Source organism: Callospermophilus lateralis, chromosome 8, assembly GCF_048772815.1.
Source record: "Callospermophilus lateralis isolate mCalLat2 chromosome 8, mCalLat2.hap1, whole genome shotgun sequence".
In the NCBI taxonomy this organism is placed as follows: domain Eukaryota; kingdom Metazoa; phylum Chordata; class Mammalia; order Rodentia; family Sciuridae; genus Callospermophilus; species Callospermophilus lateralis.
Genome location: NC_135312.1, coordinates 101,967,559 through 101,982,002, shown reverse-complemented (window position 1 = coordinate 101,982,002; position 14,444 = coordinate 101,967,559). Strand labels below are relative to the sequence as shown.

At 33.1% G+C, this 14,444-nt stretch overlaps 1 protein-coding gene across 2 annotated transcripts in view; it reads left to right on the top strand.

The window, feature by feature from the left end:
• Positions 1 to 14,444, top strand: part of Mmrn1 (multimerin 1) — a 52,861-nt gene that overhangs the window by 26,521 nt on the left and 11,896 nt on the right. For both annotated transcript variants that reach the window (XM_076864794.2, XM_076864793.2), the window contains exons 4-6: positions 514 to 657; positions 4,192 to 4,365; positions 9,340 to 11,325. In XM_076864794.2, the coding sequence (XP_076720909.2) occupies positions 514 to 657; positions 4,192 to 4,365; positions 9,340 to 11,325 (2,304 nt within the window). The remainder of the gene's footprint in view (positions 1 to 513; positions 658 to 4,191; positions 4,366 to 9,339; positions 11,326 to 14,444) is intronic.

Here is a 14,444-nt window from a genome sequence, read left to right as displayed (position 1 = left end):
CTTTTTTAAAATCTGGGAAGAACACTTTTAATTGGTTCTATTATTTAAATAACTATCTCCTCCCCCCAGGAAAGAACCTGTAGTGCTCCCTTACTTTCAAGTAGTCACTGGTCAGAAATTCTACCATTAAAAGATTAGCCTTTGTGGCGGTCCACTTATAAGGCTGCTGTACTTTTAATACAGCAGATTTTAAAGTCCAATTTTGCAGGCAGTTTACATCCTTCTCCCATCCCACCCAAATTAAAAAAACCCACCATACATTTTTTGTTTAAAGGAATTATGAATATTTTTTTTTTCCAGGCAGAGTTAGAGTGGTGTATTTCCAATTCCAGTGTGGTGTCACACTGCCCTGTGACTGGGGGCGGGGCAGTTTACTCTTGCAATCATCCTAGACCATCACGCTTCAGTACCCAGGAAAATGAATGTCAGCCACAATATTGCTCAGGACTGGGAAAAAAAAATGAGGCAGTTCCAGTGCTTAACACTCTCTCTTCTCTTTTTGTTTCCATCTAGCTCAGGAACAGCAGCAATTGATGCACAGCAACCAGGCTGAAAGTCACATAGCTATTGACAGAGGAACAGCTGAGCAGCCTCAACAGCAGCAGCAGCAGCAGCAGCAGCAGCAGCAGCAGCAGCAGCAAGACTGTGGTGACCCAGGTCATAGATTGTAATTACTATCATTTCTAACCCAATTATTGTCAACAAGGCTTATTTCAACTTCCAAACAAGAAATCTCAGCTGTCAAATGTGTGATGGTGACACATTAACATACCCCTTAATCCTTTTCTATTGGTGCTGGATGTTGGGAGAAACTGGATGTGCTGCAGATTCTAGGGTGAAAAGATGGAGAATAATTATTGAAGCATTGTGTGCAAACACAAAAGGAGAATACAAGTACTGTGATATGCAGTTATAAGGAAAAGAACACATTTCTAAAATAAATTCAAACCTTCATCCTCCAAACAGTGCAATCATGGAAGAATCTTGACATAGAAGGGAAGACACTTCGTCCCGTTTTAGAATCAGAGAAGGAAAGCTTTCCTCCATTGGTTGATAGGAGATCAGCAATGTTCTTGACTGGTCAAGAAAAACAATTATGACTAAGAAATACCAAGGACCTTGTGTTGATCAAAAGTTGGCATGTTATACTTTTTCTCATTCTTCTAATCATAAATGTTTTACCATATTTCTTGGGCTTAAATTTAAGTCTAAAAAATATAAGGGAGGTAGGTGCTAACATTTCTTCTCTGGGCTTGGCAGAGATTTGGCATATAACAGGGCAGTCAAATTGAGAAATGTGACTTAAGGGGAATCTCTTTAAGAATGCAGGTGAATATGCCTTAAAAACTGTCTTCTAATGCATTATAGGGATTGGAATTCAGTAGCTTTATAAAATACTGTCCAATCCTTGAATTATTAAAGTTATATGTAAAGGGATCGAAAATGTCATTGCTGTATAAAGTGATCCAATTTAAATCTACATATCTCATTCAGGAATGCCTCAGTAAACAATAAAATTCTCAGAATATAGCTACAGTTATATATATATATATCTATATATCTATATAGATATATATATATATAACAGTATGCTGGGTCATTGGATTTCTTTATTTTTTTATTGGTGCATAATAATTATACAGAATGGTGGGTTTCATTGGGACACATTCATAATGCATTTAATAAAATTTGATTAATTTCATTTCCCACTACCTCCCCTTTCTCTACCCTGCCCCCTCCCCTTTCTCTACCCTACTGGTTTGTCTTCTGTTTTCATGAGATCCTTTTTCTTGTTTTTTTTTCTCTCTAGATTTCACATATGAGAGAAAACATATAGTACTTTATTTTCTGAGTCTGTCGTATTTTGCTTGACATGAAGCTTTCCAGTTCCATCCATTTTCCTGCAAATGACAAGATACATTTTCTTCCTTATGATTGCATAAAGTGGTATTTTGTATATAGATCATATTTTCTTTATGCATTCATCTGTTGAAGGATATCTATAATAGTTTAATGACTCATCTTGTGAATTTTGCTGTGATAAACATTGATACCCATGCATCTCTATGATATGCTGACATTAATTCTCTTGGTTAGATACCTAGGCGTGTTATAGGTTGGTCCCATGGTGATTCTATTTCTAGTGTTTTGAGGAACATCCAAACTAATTTCCACAATGAATGTACTAATTTACATTCCCGCCAACAGTATATAAGAGTTTCTTTTTACCAACATTTTTATTGGCATATATTCTTATTTATATTTTTAATGATTGCCATTTTAACTGGAATGAGTAGAAATCTCACTGTTGTTTTGATTTGCATTTCTCTAATTACCAAAGATGTTGAACATCTTTTTCCTGCATTTGTTGGTCATTTGCATTTCTTCTTTGAAAAATGTCTGTTTAGTTCATTTGACCATTTATTAATTGGATTATCTGGTTTTTGTTGTTATTAATGTTTGTTTTGTTGTTTTATATGGTAACTTTTTTAGTTCTTTATATATTCTGAATATTAATCCTGTGTCAGAAGATTTGCTGCCCCAAATTTTCTCCCATTCAGTAGTCTGTTTCTTCATGCTCTTGTTTCCTTTGCTGTGTAGAAGCTTTTTAATTTGATGCAATCCCATTTATTAATTCTTGGTATTATTTCCTAAACTTTAGGAGTACTATTAAGGAAGTCATTGCCTACATCTTATGTTAGAGTATTGCCTCCACGTTTTCTTCAAGCTGTCATAAAGTTCCTGGTCAATCCCTAGATTTTTGACCCATTTTGTGTTACTTTTGTGCAGGGTGAGAGATTGAGATCTAGTTTCCTTCTTCTGTACATGGACATGCAGTTTTCCCAGTGCTGTTTGTTAAAGAGACTATCTTTTCCTCAATATATGTTTTTATCACCTTGGTTAAGGATTGAGTGACTGTCTCTGCAGGTTTGTCTCTGCATCTTCTATAGTATTCTATTGGCTTTCCTGTTTATTTTTATATAAATACCATTGTTGCTTTTGTTACTATAGTTCTGTAGTATCATTTGAAACCAGGTACTATGATGACTCCAATGTTGTTCTTTTTTCTCAGAATTACTTTGTCTATTCTGGGTTTTTTCTTCCAAATGAATTTTAGGACTGTTTCTTATAATTCTGTGAAAAATATCACTGTTACTTTGATGGAGATTGTATTAAGTCTGTAGATCACTTCTGGTAATATGGTCATTTTAACAGTATCAATTCTGTCTATCCATGAATGTGGGAGGTCTTTCATTTTTAGTGTTTTCTTCTATTTCTTTGTTGAGTGTTCTGTGATTTTTCTTTGTGGAGGTTTTGTTACACTTATTACTAGGTGGGATTTTTTTTTTTTTTGGAGACTATTGTGAATGAAATTGTTTATCTGATTTCTTTTACAGTGAATTAATTGTTGGTGTATAGAAAAGCTATTGATTTTTGTATGTTGATTTTTCTATCCTATTACTTTGCTAAATTTGTTTATAAGCTGTAGCTTTATTAACAGTAAAAACAATGAGTAAACTGAGAAAAGAAGTAACTTACCTCACAAAGACTAATAGGATAAATCCCAAATCAACATCATACTGAATATGGAAAGGTTGAAAGCATTTCCTCTGATATCAGGAATAAGATAATAGATGTCCCATTTCACCATTTCTGTTCAATATAGTACTTGAGATTTTAGCTAGAAATATTCAACAAGAGAAGTAAATAAAAGGGATACAAATAGGTAAGAAAGAAATCAAATTATCACTCTTTGTAGATGGTGTGATCCCATTCTTACAAGATGCTAAAAGCTCTATGAGAAGATGTGGGTCATCATATTGTGAAGCCTAAGATGAGCCATTAGCTCTGCAATCTCAAAAAAAATTATTTTGGCCTTCCAAACTTCACTTTTGTCATCTTTTGACCATGTGACAATAACTATATGAGAGGTTTTTTTTAAAAAAAGAAATTTTAAGAAAATTTGAAACACTTTAGAAATCAGATATTATAATACTTTTAAAAAATCTATCTTTAAATAGCCAAGATTCAGACTGCCTTTTGGTAAATGAATGTAGCCAGTTACTTATATTTTCAAATTTATTATTGCAAACGTGATTTATTTGAATTATCTTTAAATCTAATATGAAATTTGAGTGGTGTTAAATACATATTTTTAATGCTTTCAATTTTCTCTTCTTCTACATGCAGCAGTAATACAAAAAATGACTGACCAGATGAACCAGCAATCCATGAAAGTGATGCTTCTGCAGAAGAAAGTTGACAATATTTCTTTGGCTATGGATGACATAAGGAACACATATTCTTCCCTAGAAAGGAAAATCAGTGAAGATAAAGGCAGGGAATTTCAGTCTTTTCTAAAAGGTAAAAAAATTAAAATAAATGGCTCTTTCAGTTCATACAAAAGGAAAATGATTCATCTTTTCTTGTGTCACTTTGGCATCTTTGCTGTAGACTGGGTGATATGGAAGTCTACAACATTTTTTTAATGAGATATTTTATAATCACTCAACTTCTGAAATTACTTGAAATATTATATCAAAATATTTTTTACTATGTGCACAAATCTTTGAATATTCCATATGGTTGATTGATGTTATGTACCTAGTTACAGCTTAATTGTCTTTTTTTATGGTTAAAATCCATCATTGGTAATATCCAGTTCAAGAATAAAGACAGTGCTGAGGTAATGATTATCAAGGTTAACTAGATGCACAGATGTCTCAATATTATTGACAGAAGTATTGAGAATAAATCTGAAGTGGTTATCCCAGAAATTATCTAAGTCATGGTTTATAATCAATACAGTATATTCTAAAACATTCCAGTTCAGAAAAGTAAATTTGCAATATAAATCGGATTAAGTTTTGTCTGAAATCTATGCTCTTAAAACAATACGCTTAGAAGTATGCTGTGCTCTTTTATGGAGAATCTATAGCATAGATAATCTATTTTCTGTTAATTCAGTTTGTTGGATAAATTTATTTCCTCCCAGCTGTTGGACTGAGGTTCCTGCTTTTTTGAGATCTGAGAACTGAGGCCAATTCTCATTTTCTAGAGGCCACTGCATTTCTTGTCTCATAGCTTTCTCCCTCCACCTTCAAAGCTAGTGGGTTGTGTCCTTATAATGCCTCCCCAATATACTCTTCTGCCTTCCTCTTCCAATTTTAAGAATGGATGTGATTAAATTAGACCTATCTGAATGACTAAAGACAATCTTAAGATCCTTAAACATGTCTGCTAAGTCCCTTTTGCCATGTAAGGTAATATTCATAAGCACTGTGAGTTAGGATGTGGACCTCTTGTGGGGAGAGGAGTGTGAACCTTTCTGTCTACCATCAAGACTTATATATACATAGTAATTAGCATAGTAGTGTTATGCACAGGGTACAATGGGACCATTTGAGATTTGCAACAAATCCAGTGTAAGGGGTCAGGGAATGCATTTAGGAAGAGAAGCCATCTCAATTGATATGTGGAGGATCAGGAGGAGTTGACCTTTTGGTAAGACTTGAATATTTCAGGCAATTAGTTTGGTTACTAGGAGGATCCCAATGCACTGGGTTTATTGTATGCTTCCAAGTCTCAAGGTTAGTGTTCACGTTGACTTTGCTTTATTAATTAAAACTTTCTCACTGGATACCCCTATTTCTATACAATTTATTTATTTTTTCTCTCTTGTGGTTCATATTTAAGAAAAAAAAAACTAAGTAGTTATAGATTTGATGTATCATCCACTAAGAAAGACACTTTTACAGCTCAATAGCAACCATGACTCCATTATGTTTTCAATCATGTAAATAGTGTTATTCAGCTACTGAAATGAAGACCCTGTCCTACATAATTGGTATGGCCAAAATTACCAATTAAAACCATATAAGAAGAATTTTTTCTCCCTGAAGTGATAACGCAAGAAAGAAGTTGGGCTGGGTTTGTAACTCAGTGGTAGAGCGCTTGCCTAGAACATGTGAGGTACTGGGTGCAATTCAATCCCCAGTACCACATAAAAATAAATAAATAAGACAAGGTATTGTATGTATCTACAACAAAAAATAAAAATAAAATATAAAAATGAAAGAAGTCAAAAAGGAACAGCATATGATTGACTGTAACCATCGTAATGAAATTAGCAAAATTTGGTAAACACAACCCAAGAGATTTAGGCTTGTCAATGGCTTTTTGTAACCTACTAACCTATTTAAAAAAATCTGGCACAGGAAAAAACTGACACATGAAAAATCATACTCACAGCAACAATAATAAAACTCCCTACTCAATAGTAGAGATTAGTTATGTCCTTAGCACAATCATTAATTATGAGGACCAGAGGGCTTGTAGTTCATGAATATTCTTATAGGAAACAAAGACTAAACCCACCCCTAAGGTGCCAAGCTTGCCACAGCTTCCTCTTTTGTTTACTTCACATCCAAGGTTAAGAACAGTGCTTAAACTGCTAGTAACCATAGAAACTGTTGAAAATCAAATGTCTCAACTCCTCACAACCTATCTGAATGTTATGAAAAGACCCTATGTTCACAACCACAGAAAGGGCATGCAATTATGTCTGATATTAAATATATCTAAGTCACCAAAAACAATATTATTTTTTAAGAAAGTAGAAGCATTTAAGTCATAAGAAAGAGAATCAAAAAGAGTTCAAAATTATATTCCCACATAGATATTACCATAAGCCACCTTGGCATATTTTTTCAAAAATAGATTTACATAAATATTTTTTGTAACAAATTGTGGAGATGTAATCTGAAACAGAAACAAAGTTTTAAGCTAATAATCTGTTCAGGTTTGTTTTTTTTTTTTTTTTTTCTTCATACCTTGCTGTGATTTTCTCTTTTCTCCAATATATTTTTTTATAAAGTTTTTAAAAAATTATGGCTAAGGCATCTCATATTTTTCATTTCATAATTTCTCCTAGTTACTTTGACCAAGATTCTGACCTGAATTTTATCTGACACTGTTTTTATCTGTATTTCTTATTCTGACTTTCAGGTCATGTAGTTTTTGTTTCCCAAGGTCAAATACCTAATTGTCATTATCTACAACTAATTAATTCAATAAAGCTTATATTTTATCTTTACAATCTTGAAAAGCATCTTTTGTTAAAATTCTGAGGTTATAAACTCAAAGAAGGGTTAACCCCAACCTTATGTATGCTTTATTGCACTACATCATTTTCTTTTTGCTATCATGAGAATTAAAATTAAGTTTAACTAACAGGAGATAATTAATTACCTGTAGATAGTGCTACAAAAGTAATTGCATTATGGAGTAGTACCTCTCATTGGGGGAAGCTCATATAGTCTGTTTTTAAGACAAAAAATCTAATTTTCTAAATTTTATTTTTGGTATAGGATACAGAATGTATATATATAGAATATTTGTCAAATAAATGGTGATTGGTTAAAGGCTGTCTGAATTTAGAAAATACAAATATTTTAAAACCTTTTGTTACAATTCAAAAGCTAGGAATTTTTATGTGTAACATCTCTTAATTGTGGTTATTTACATTTTTCTAATGAATTTATTCATTCTTGAGTACTCTGTGGTATTGTGTGTCACTGACTATTATTATTCCATATTTGACATTTTAAAAAATGTTCCTATTATATACAGACTGAGTTTTCTATACTTTTTGAACTTCACAATTTATTTAAGTTTCCACTAGGTTTAGAAAATGTAATTTTTTTTCTCATTTTAGCAACATCAATCATAAAACATAGGATTTACTAGGTCATTTTTGTCCATGTAAAAACTATCTACTTTTACAGCTTTATCTTTGTACTAGATTCATTGACAGCAAGATGTTAAAGCAACACTTCATTCTATTTTTTTTTAAAGAAAGAGTGAGTGAGAGAGAGAGAGAGAGAGAGAGAATTTTTTTATATTTATTTTTTAGTTCTCGGCGGACACAACATCTTTGTATGTGGTGCTAAGGATCGAACCCGGGCTGCACGCATGCCAGGCGAGCGCGCTACCACTTGAGCCACATCCCCAGCCCTTCATTCTATTTTTTAATAATTTCTCTTTCACAATAATTTTCATGTAAGTCTCTCATGCATACTAAATACTTTTGAAAACATGCTTATAAAATAAATAAATAAAGAGCCTACACTCATTTTTTATCCTATCATATATCCTATATAGGCTACTTAATAGCCATAACTCAAATGGCAATATCCCACTGCACTGATTTTCCTTTTGAAAATCCTAAGTATTATGTTGCTTGTATCTTGTTGTATGGCCTTTGGTGTTTTTGAATTTGAATGGACAGATCTTACATTTACATTGCTAAATAGCTAGATACTATAAAATTTGGTTATCATAAACAGCTTTTTGTAACCCACTAACCTACTTAAAAAAAATCTGGCACAGGAAAGAAACTAATACAGGAAATAAACTCAATAGAAGGGATTAGTTATGTCCTTAACCCAGTTTATATATATATATATATATTTGTTTCTGAATGAAACAGTAGAATTTTGTTGCAGTTTTAAATATTCATTTTCTATTTGTCATTTATAATAATCTATATAATATACTTTTCATTCTTTTCATTTTCTATGTCTTTCTTAATACTACTTTTCAAACTTACCACAATCTTGGTTTATAATTAGCCTATGCTTTCTCATATTGGAGACACTAGTATGTAGTCATTAGCAGGAAGTTTCCTCCTCTGTTTCTGTTAAAATGTAAGTCATATTATGAAAATTAAGCATATCTTGAATTCTTGTTTGGATTTACAATTGAATTGTTTTGTGATCATCAAACCTCTTATTTTACTTTTTTATTGTTACTGTGAACCATGTTGACTCCTGTGAATGCGAATTCATCTTTTTTTTTCAGTTCATTAAATTTCTTTACTAGAGCAGATTTACAGTGTTTATGAATTCAAAACATAAGCTCTGAACCCCATTACCAGAAATCTAATAACACACTCATCAGCTAACAATGGGTATTATTTGCAAAGGCAAAAATATCAAAGCCATTTATTTTCATTCGGGACTAGACCCAGATTATTGCATAGTAATGTCTATTACTGAAGCCAACAGTAGTTCCTTCATGTCTTTTGTCTATAGAACCTTAGATTTATGGTTCTAGCATGTTCTACATTACACTTTATTTCTCCAATCAGATTCATCAATCAACAAGGTGATTGTCTCCTATAAATCGTAGTTTTTAAAATGTTGTAAGTAAATATATTAGAGTATTATTTTCACTAGTTCATGTTATTAATAGTTTCAAACATCTACCTTTTAAATATATCTAGCCTCTCATAATTAAAATCATGTATTTTTTATCATTTGTTATCTTTGTCTTTAGGTCTAAAATCCAAAAGCATTAATGATCTAGTAAAGGACATAGTAAGAGAACAATTTAAAGTCTTTCAAAATGACATGCAAGAGACTGTCGCACAGCTCTTCAAGACTGTGTCGAGTTTGTCAGAGGACCTTGAAAACACCAGGCATATAATTCAACAAGTTAATGCATCTGTGGTTTCAATAACAGTCCAACAAAAGTCTATTTTAATGCAAGAAAACAGGCCCACATTGACTGATATAGTAGATCTAAAGAATCACATTGTGAATATCAGACAAGAAATGACTTCTACGTGTGAGAAGCCTATTAAAGAACTAGAAGCAAAGCAGGCTCATTTACAAGGTGCTCTAGAACAGGAACACTCAAGGGGCATTCTGTACTATGAATCCCTCAATAAAACTCTTTCCAAAATGAAGGAAGTACATGAGCAGCTTTTATCAAATGAACAAGTGTCAGACCAGAAGAATGCTACAGCTGCTGAATCCATCAGCAATAATGTCACTAAATACGTATCTATTCTACATGAAAAGATAAACAAGCAAGGTTTGATGATGCTGCAGTTGTTTGATGATTTGCACATCCAAGAGAGTAAGATTAACAATCTCACTATCAGTTTGGGGATGGAGAAGGAATCTGTCAGGGTTGAATGCGAAGACATGCTATCTAAGTGCAGAAATGATTTTAAATTTCAACTTAAAGACACAGAAGAGAATTTACATGTGTTAAACCAAACATTGGCTGAGGTTCTCTTTCCAATGGAGAGCAAGATGGATAAAATGAGTGAGCAACTAAACGATTTGACATATGACATGGAGATCCTTCAACCCTTGCTTGAGCAGGGAGCATCACTCAAACAGACAGTGACATTAGAGCAACCCAAAGAAGTAGTAGTTACAAGGAAAAAGGTGGAAAGTCTGATAAGTGCTGTCAACAGTCTACATTTTCTGATCAAAGAACTTACAAAAAGACACAATTTACTGAGAAATGAGGTACAGAGTCGTGAAAATGCCTTAGAACAACGCATTCATGAATTTGCCTTTGAAATGGAAGATGGCCTGAATAAGACAACAACTATTATAAATAATGCCATTGATTTTGTTCAAGATAACTATGTGCTAAAAGAAACTTTAAGTACTATTAAGTATAATCCTGAAGTCCACCACAAATGTAACCAAAACATGGAAACCATTATGAGATTTATTCCTCAGTTCCAACGTTTAAATGATTCTATTCAAATTTTGGTCAATGACAGTCAGAGATATAATTTTGTTTTGCAAGTTGCCAAGGCCCTTGCAGCTATTCCTAAAGATAAGAAAGCATATCAGTTCAATTTTCAAAATATTTATCAAATGTTCAATGAAACCATTTACCAAGTGATGAAATATCAGCAAAACATGAGTCATTTAGAAGAAAATATACTCTCAGCCACCAAGATTTATAAAAACTTTGAAACTCGATTGCAAAGCATTGAATCTAAAGTGAGTCAGACACTCATTCCTTATTATATTTCACTTAAAAAAGGCAGTATGACTGCAAATGAGAGAGACCAAGCTCTTCAACTACAAGTGTTAAATTCCAGATTTAAGGCCCTGGAAGCAAAATCCATTCATCTTTCAACTAATTTCTCTTTGCTTAACAAAACTCTCCATGAATTTTTTACCATGTGTTGTAATGCTCCAACAAGCGCATCAGAACAGAATGCTGCTGTACTTAAGTGGATAAAAGGTTCTCTGCCACAAAATCAGCTTCCTCAGAAAGGTCTGACAGAATTTGTGGAATCAATAATTGAAATAAAAACTCAAGCTGCCCTATCTAACTTAACTTGGTATATAGATCGATTGTTGTCTGAAGGTCTGGCAAATGTTGTCAAGTCTCAGAAGCAAGTAAAATTGCTGAAGAAACCTAACACACTTAAGAAACCCACAGTAAATCTTACGACCGTTCTGATAGGCCGGACTCAAAGAAACACAGACAACCTTGTGTATCCTGGTAAGCTATTTCTAAAAATAACTTTTAATTTCTCTTTCTAGTTAAATGACATTTAGCAAGTCTGTACAGTCTAGCAAGTATAAAAGGTGTTCCCTTGAAACTGGATAGTCAAGTATTAGAAGATCATAGAAAGATTATTTGAATCTCATTCTATGTAAACTATTAAAACAAAACATGTACTTCTAGTGTACATATTTGTCTACATGTTTTTATTATTTTCTGATATTTGATGATTTGATCATCTGATGATCATTATAAAATAATCAAATTTTCTCCCATTCAATACATTTCAGCATAAGTAAAGAAAGGTATTCCACAGTGATTTGGTAATCAAGACCAAAAAATCATTTTGGCTTTACTGGACACAATATCAGATGTGTAATAAGAACTCAGTAATTATCTGTTGAATGACTGACTACCTTATGATGTATGTTTAGGAATTAGGGTTGGGTAGATCACAGAAGGTCATTAAGTGCCAAGCTAAGCCACTTAGATACAATTTTGCCAGTGGAGGGATATCTGTAGAAATTTGGGGCAATGGGCTCTGTGTAGTAAGATTCAGAAGCATGAAGCTAATAGCAGCACATAGTATGAGTGCAGAGAATGACATTAAGGTACTGATTAGAGCATTACTGAATAAATTTTGGCAATATCAATAAGAGTAATATCTAAGGAAGCAGTAGTTAAAAAAGAGGCAACAGAGGCAAGAAATGTAGTGAATGTATAATTAACAGAAAAAAAGAGCAACTAATTAAAATGTTCACCTATCTGGTGTCTCAGTTTCTTCCTTTGGAGAGGATTGCAACTGGTAATTTGCTGAGGAGAAATGTGTTGCAGACTGCATCACTGAAAAAATAAATAAATAAAAATAAACACCTATTCACAGACTCCATGTATGGAACTTGGAGAAGGGAGACCCTAGAATATTCTGAAGTTTTAGATTTGGGTAATGAGAGGATGTTGGTGCCATTAACAGATGTTGTTAGCACCACAGGAGAAAGCACAGAGTTGAAAGGCAAGAGGGATTCAGTGTGGTAATATAAATAACTTAATAGTATGAAAGAAGTGTTTTTTAAATGTTCAGCTGCTGAGTAATATCTAGTAATATTTTCACAATGAGAATAGCTGCTTATTCTTACTAAAAGAAATGGCTGTGTTTTTCTCATATAAGTAAGCTGCTAAATTATACGCCCATTTGGGTGAATTTTGTATTTTATTGCTTTTTAATTACAAATAGTGCTTGCTCATTATCTTAACATAAAGTGAATTTTCATATTTAATCTCCAAATGTTTTGAAAATGTTAAAAAATCACAGAATACTATTGGGATGAATTCTTGTGAATGTTTAACTAGTATATTTATTTACGAGTACCCCAAATTAGTCTGGCTAGGAGGATTAATCTTACCCCTATGGGTGTACAGAATAAACTGTTCAGAGTTATGTGTCCTCAAAGAAATTTAGTATCCCAATATAAGATGTCCTTGTAGTAACAATTTTAGAAATGATAATGATTTGTTCTTTTCCAAAGTACCATATTATCTTGGTCTTCATGTGGGATTTGCAATATGAGCTTCAGTGAAATTCTGTGGCATGTTTGATCATACATCAAGCAAGTGGTTTTTTTCTTAAACCAAAAACTATCTGGATCTATACAGTAAATATAAATTTTAAATAACCTGACGTAAAAATTTTATAGAATGTAAGAACTTATAAACATTAGTAGAATAAAGGATGCATTTTAAGACTTAACAAAAAATCAATTGAAATATAAAGTGGTTTACTCAATATTGAGTTTAATGGGCTAATAGGGAATAATTCAGTTTTGATTCATATTTTTCCAGTAATGTTTTGATTAAGTTGTTTCCTGTTTCTTTACTTATTGAGAGCAGAATGTTTATAAAATTCTCTGGCCAAACTGACAGTTAATAAAATTTCTTTATTCTATCTCTGTAAAAATATCAATAACGATTCCAGGGTAACAAAGATGTATTGGCTTCATTCTATGTGCAAGTTGGAAATTCACCTTATGTGGGACAGGTGGCATGATGTGTCTGGCCCCTTTAAGCAATCGTATAGGTTTTCATGCCCATTAAATTGGCCGTGCTCCCAGGGTCCATAAAATTAGTGGCATTATTTGGGAATCTGAATAAGTAAGGTTTCTGCAAGGTGATAAAGCCAATAGATGCAGACTAAGTTCTCTTTCTATCTCTTTCTCTTTAGTACTAGGGATTGAACCCAGGGTCACTTAACCGCTGTACCTTATCTGCAGTCCTTTTTAATATTTTGTTTAGAGATCAGGTGTCTAAACAATATGATATTGGATACTGTTCATTAATATTTACTGCATCCAAGGCACTGCATAAATTAAACTATATACCATATCCTTCCTTTACCAATATCTATGAGTTAGTATTAGCACTGTATAAATTATACTATATCCTTCTTTTAACAATACCTATAAGTTAGTATTATTATCATCCTTATTTTGAAGATGACTAGACTAACCTGCAGAGAGATTAGCCTAAGCATCCTGCTGAGGGTCGTTTACCTTGTATGTGGCTCCTGGTCTCTTGGACTTGGGGCTGTGTTCTCATCCACTACATTAGTTTGTTTTTGTTTTTGTTGTTGTTGTTGTTGTTCACATGCCTTCCCCTTCCTTCTGCTTCTGTCCCATGCATCATGTGCATTACAGAGTCTCACCGTATCTGAATATTCCATAATGACTACAATTGATATTCTCAGGGAATTTCCTTTCTTGGAAATTCAAATCCTGATAACTTTTTGTGTGTTGACGCTGAGGAAGTAAAGGTACTATTTTCAGTTTGCTTTTTTATGTTATATGGCCAGTGGTTTATGTAGGAGGTGTCCTCCAAAAGCTCAGTTACAAGACAATACAAGACTTTTTGGAGATGAAATGATTAGATTTTGAGAGGTATAACGTAATCAGTGGATCAATCCACTGATAGAGATTAACTGTGGGCAGGTAAGGTGTGGCTGGAGGAGTTAGGTCACTAAAGGTGTGCCTTTGGAGTATATATTTTGTTCCTGGTAAGTGAGATGCTTTCCTTCATCATGCCCTTCCATCATGTGTTTTGCCTCACTTGGGGCCCAGAACTGT